The sequence below is a fragment of the Galleria mellonella genome, unplaced genomic scaffold (assembly GCF_026898425.1).
Source record: "Galleria mellonella isolate WM207_F2 unplaced genomic scaffold, CSIRO_AGI_GalMel_v1 utg266, whole genome shotgun sequence".
Classification (NCBI taxonomy): domain Eukaryota; kingdom Metazoa; phylum Arthropoda; class Insecta; order Lepidoptera; family Pyralidae; genus Galleria; species Galleria mellonella.
The window spans coordinates 2,185,020-2,191,034 of NW_026442061.1; the positions used below are offsets into that span (position 1 = coordinate 2,185,020).

The following is a 6,015-nucleotide window of genomic DNA, read 5'->3' on the forward strand; positions in this document are numbered from 1 at the left end:
AAATTTACGAATATAGGAACTTCTTAATTATATATAAATTATAGATAAAGTCAGATGGAAATCTAAAATGTTTTTTGTTTAAATAAATAAATTTTCAATAGTAACAAAAATCGAAACCAATTATTTCGATTTAAAAACTAAGCTGCAGAACAGACTTTTATAAAATTTCTATGGTTCCAACCAAATAATCATATCCTTTCAAATAAAAAAACATACAAATCTGTTTACTACTAACTTTATAAATCCATAATAATCATAAAAAAAAATGAAAATTTGCCTCTTTTTGAGTCGGTTGAAAAGTAAATCAATCAAGAATGCAAAAAGACTTATCAAGATTGTTGAATACTGCTGCTGCTCCAGTACCTATAGTAATATCTGGTATTTCTATTTTCAATATATAGAAGAAAAAGAAAAATTAAATATATAGGTATCATCAATATTACACGTTAAACAAGCTCCTCTTTGTAAAAGTTTCGGAAGTCAATAATTACAAATAATTACAGCAAAACATGCCTTTCCCATTAGGGGAATTCTGCCAGTAGTTGCGACGGTTGGCAAGCGGGTTGGCAACCGCAGTTAGGCTTTTAGAGATGTTGAAAGAGGGACGCTGCTGCCCATCCCTCGACTATAAGTTTCCTTAGTCACCTCTTACGACACCCACGAGAAAGAAAAGGCTGGCCCATTCTATGTAGGGACCTGTTACGGGGTGGGTCAGATGAGACTTTTTAAAAAGAAAATTATTTTAATTAGCACGAGTCTTTATTATGAAAATTAACAAAGCGTCTTGTTCGTCTGAGGTTCAAATCCGGTCTGAATTAAAATATATCGAAAAATCGCTGGAAATGGATGGTATGACGCATACCTTATTGTTAACCGCTGACTGTTTCGAAAATGCAGTTCAGCACTTTTATGTTCGTATGTTGTACATAACCACGGCTATATAACAACCCCCCCGTTAAGATTTATCATCATAGATGAAAATGATGATAAATTCAGTATGATAAGATGTGAAACTCAGTCGGACAAATAAAGAATGAGCCTTAAGTGCTAGACATAAGATATAGAATTATATAGAAGTGATTGATATAGTAAAGTTAAGGTTTAAAAATAGTTAAAACATTCGTAATAGAACATAAATAGAAAACTAAATGAACTAATATAATTAACAGTTGGTAATAACTAAATTATTATTTATGTTAGAGTTACATTCAAAATTATTAGAATTAAGTGAATACTAATAATAGACAAATAGTAAAGTTAAGATGAACCAGTGACCCAGTGATTCTATAATATCTAACTATTTAACTAAGTATAATGTTGTTTTTATTTAATTCTGATATTGGGATGACTTTTTAAAGATAATATTTCTTTTTACTGGAGTTGGATTCTGGATCTCTAGTTCTTCGGTATCTGAAGAGTCGGTGATTTTATTTGATTTATCAATAGTGCTTACAACTTGTATAGGTTGTTTAGAACCAGACTGTTTATTGCTACAGTTATTAAATATTTGAACACAGTAACGTGACGAATCTCGTTTACACATAAATTTTCTACTCTTATATAACAGATACAATAGAAATATAACTGAAACAACATAACTTACAGATATATATTGAACACTATATTTTTGAAAATGTGTAGGATTTTCTAACTTGTCTAATTCCTTTTCGAAACTGTCTAGATGGACACTAGCATGCAAAAGTGAATCTAAATTATGAACATTATTTAATTTTACGAAAGGCAATTTCGATAAAGTTTTATTTAGTTTATTCTTTTCGCAACAGTCATCTTCGATGAGGTTGAAATTTGAAATTTCAGTAGTAGCGCTTACATTTAACCTTATGCTATTCTTATACGTAAACTGGAGAGTTTTGAAAAATGCTTTACAATTTTCTTCTAACTTGAATATACCTATACCAAACAGTAATTCATTATAATTATTGGAATCATTATCACAGGAAATGTGACATTTCCCGGGTTCCGATTGGACATAGATCCATCGATTGTTACTTATTCTATGAAACGTGTCTATGTTACCTTTTAAAAGTTTCACTTCACAAGAGTTTGGCAATTTACTCACTACTTCCGTTATCAACACTATTTCGCACATTGGCCGCGCAATAGTAGAAAACACGTTGTTTAAATCACACACATAGTATTTATCACTTATTAGCTTGCACTTGGAAACATCGTCAACAAATGAATAAAACAAATGATCAGCTGTTATTGTCACATAACGAGCAGTCGGCGCGATTAGCGCATAGGTGTCAGGTTTTGAGATATCATACGGCACTGGAATCGGTATTACATGGTAAAGATTATAAAGTTGAGGAAGGACGAGCGGTATTTTTATAACTACAATAATTCTACTGTTATGATAATAACAAACTAGTTTAGATGCATCTATGATATCATGTATATTTTGTAGTGATAAGGATACAGGGAGTTCGCAATGCTTAGGCAAGTTATTTGTATTGCGTTCGAGCTCATTATATAATTGATGTGGACTTAGTACAGTCGGATGCAGAATATTTAATTTGCTAAATAGTATTGCGTTATTAATATCTTCTATATCGAACGATAATGTAATAATTATGCTGTCAAGGCAATTTAACATAGAATTTAAGTGGGTTTTTATTTCTAGCTTATCATTAGAATTTGTAATTTGTTCAAACATTTTATTGATAATATCAAAATTTTTATTTAACCTATTTTCGTTTTCAGTGACTTTGTACAATGTGTCATTAAAGGTAGATACTGTAGACTTTATAACATGAATATTTTCTTTCATTAAATGAGCTAATTGTTTTTCGTCTGACTGTACATCATCGATAGCTTCTGAGAATTTAATAGCGTCATTCGAATCTAATGTTCCGAACAAGGATTTGAGTAATGATCCACCTGCATCTATCAGACCTCTCTTAACGCGAGGCTGATGTCCATAAATAAGGTATGATATAGAAGAAAACTTTTTAACATTATTAACGTGTAGACTTTGTAGTGATGAAAGAGAATTCGAACAGTCCGTTTGAACTTTTGAAGAGGCGAAGTTTTTACAAAATGTGTTTATTTTTTCGAATAACTGTTCTACATGACTTAAATGAGGCTGGACGCGAGCTATATCCATATATGTTACAACGTTCCATTCGTCGTTAGTATACTTTACATCTAATAACTTATCAAAGAATAATCCGGGACTGCTTATTATCGGTGAGACAAACTGACGGCACGAGCACAGCATTGTGACGTGTCTGAAATGAGACGGAGAAGGATACTATATACAGTGATTCACAGGTTGGCAGGTTTTATTTCGTCATAGTGATGACGTACATGTCTACGGTTGATCAAGAGTGTCACTGTATGATTGCCGTTTATTTTAATGATTTTATATGGACCTTTCCATACTGGCGACAATGCTTTGTTTTGTTTGTGGTGACAACGTATGTACACCATATCGCCGGTGTTGTATGTTACTGGCCTAGAATGGGAATCGTAATATCTTTTCGACCTTTCTTTTGAATTGTGTATGTTTTGTAATGCTTTATTACGACTATAGTATAACCTATGATTAAGTGCGCGGATATAGTCTGTATATGTATTATTTTCTAAACGATCTATGGATTGAGGCGTATAGGGTTTAAATCCTAACAAGAGTTCGAGAGGGGAATAACCTGTAGTCGAATGAACATTAGAGTTATATGCTAACATGGCAGTATTTAGGTAAAGGTCCCATGTATGATAATTTTCGTCTATGTAGGATCTTAAATATTCTTTTAACGTTGAATGACTTCTTTCTAATGCACCACAGGTTTGCGGATGGTATGGTGATGCGAATATATGTTTAATTCCGAAAAGTCTTTCTAATTGTTTAAATACATCTGAACAAAAGTTTGTACCTTGATCACTGACAATATTTCTTGGTATACCAAGATGAGAAATGAAATGAACTAACATCTGGGCTGTTTCTTGGGCTGAGCAAGTTAGCATTGGATAGGCTTGGGAATACTTAGTTAGATCGTCTTGTAATGTTAAAATGAATCGATATTTATTTGGTGTAGTCTCAGGTAAAGGGCCTACAATATCCAGAAATATTTTTTCAGTGGGTTTTGTAGCAGTTGACGTGATTATCATCGGGGCTCTACCCGTATGACGCATGGGTTTGTTGATTTGGCAAGATTTGCATGCTTTGACATAGTTCTCTATATCTTGGTACATGTTTTTCCACCAGTACATTGTTTTAAGTTGATCATACATACGTGTAATACCTGGGTGACCTGCAGAGGGTGAGTCGTGGTGGTCCTTTAATATTTTAAGGACCTCAGGAGGAGTCGGAAATAGGATGTTATTGTGATATATGTGAATTTTGATGCCTGTGTTGTGAAATAGGAAAGATAACATATTGTAAATTTTTAAGAATGAGATTTTGTTAAAAGGGTCTTTAAAATCTGAGATGGCGAACTCCTTTTCTTCTATGTACCAAGTAGTTATCATATCTCTATAATCTCGCAGCATATTAAATATATCTTTATAAGAGATTTCATCGTAGTGATGGACTCGTAAAAATAAATGTGTGAATATATGTTTGTCATTTGAAGTACTATAAAATGTGTATAATTCGCGCTCTATGTTTCGAATATCATTTACGTCGTTCTGATTTTTGGATAATTGTATAATTTCAGAACAGTATGGGATAGAGTCGTCAAGATCGATAGCAGACGGGTAAGTGATCATCTTGCATTTAGCTTTAAGCAGTGATTCATTATGTTCTTCTATTATAGTGTTGTAAGTATTATTTTGTTGTTGACTAATTTGTAAATACTTTTCGTAAGTTTCAGATGTGGAAGGGACATCGGAGTCAACAGGAAGAACATGTTTAGAGGAAACTGAGGTAGGACTTTGGGTATTATTATTATTAATATAAAAATTGTTTTTATATGTTTCAGATCTAACAGCGATTTCTGGACCAGTGAAAGGAATGGGGTTACGAGACAGAGAGTCGGCATTGCAATTGATTTTTCCCTTTTTATATACAATTTCGTAATCATACTCCTCGAGCTTGAGTCTCCAACGGATTAATTTTGAACTGGGATCTTTACAGTTAAACAGCCACTGTAGGGGTTTGTGATCTGTGACGATATGGAACTTTCGTCCGTAAAGATATGGACGGAATACTTTCGTGCCAAAAATTATAGCGAGACACTCTTTCTCGGTGGTAGAATAGTTACCTTCGGCTTTATTTAGAGTTCGAGAGGCATATGCTATTGGTAAATCTTTATTTATTTCGCCTTGGGATAGGATTGCGGAGACGGCGTGATTGGAGGCATCGGTGGTGAGTACAAAAGGTCTAGTAAAGTCTGGATATTGCAAAATTGGTGCAGTAGTTATCTTACTTTTAAGGAGATCGAAAGCATTCTGTTGATCGCATAGCCAAACGAATTTTGTGTCTTTCTTTAGTAGGCTAGTTAAAGGTTTCGTGATATGTGAAAAGTTGTCTATGAAGCGGCGATAGTAACCAACTAGTCCCAAAAACGACTTTATGTCACGTGGGCTTTTAGGAACTGGGAATTTTTGTACGCATTCGACCTTTTTTGGATCAGGTTTCACTCCTTCATCTGATATAATGTGACCTAAATACTGAACTTCCCTTCTCAGAAACTCACTTTTATCGGGTTGAAGTTTTAAGTTATGTTCACGTAATTTTTCGAATACATGTCTTAATTTACGAATATGGGTATCAAGGTCATGACCGAAAATGACTATATCGTCCATATATGTGAAACAGTGTATACCCTGAAGACCGGACAGTGCGATGTTCATAAGTCTTTGAAATGTAGATGGAGCATTTCGAAGGCCAAATGGCATTCTATTGAATTGGTAATGACCTGGTTGTCCGAAAACACCGGGAACGCTGAAAGCGGTTTTTTCAGCATCAAATTCTGACATTTCTACCTGATGAAAGGAAGATGCTAAGTCAAGTGTAGTAAAATATTTGCTGTGCCCCAATTGATCTAATAT

General features: G+C 33.7%; 1 protein-coding gene across 1 annotated transcript; it reads right to left on the reverse strand.

Moving 5' to 3' along the window:
- Window positions 1-714: 714 nt before the first annotated feature.
- On the reverse strand, window positions 715-3,694 carry LOC128200763 (uncharacterized). The gene has a single exon (XM_052895197.1). It carries the CDS (start codon window positions 3,239-3,241, stop codon window positions 1,328-1,330), a length of 1,914 nt encoding a protein of 637 aa, XP_052751157.1. The 5' UTR covers window positions 3,242-3,694; the 3' UTR covers window positions 715-1,327.
- Between the last annotated feature and the right edge of the window lie 2,321 nt (window positions 3,695-6,015).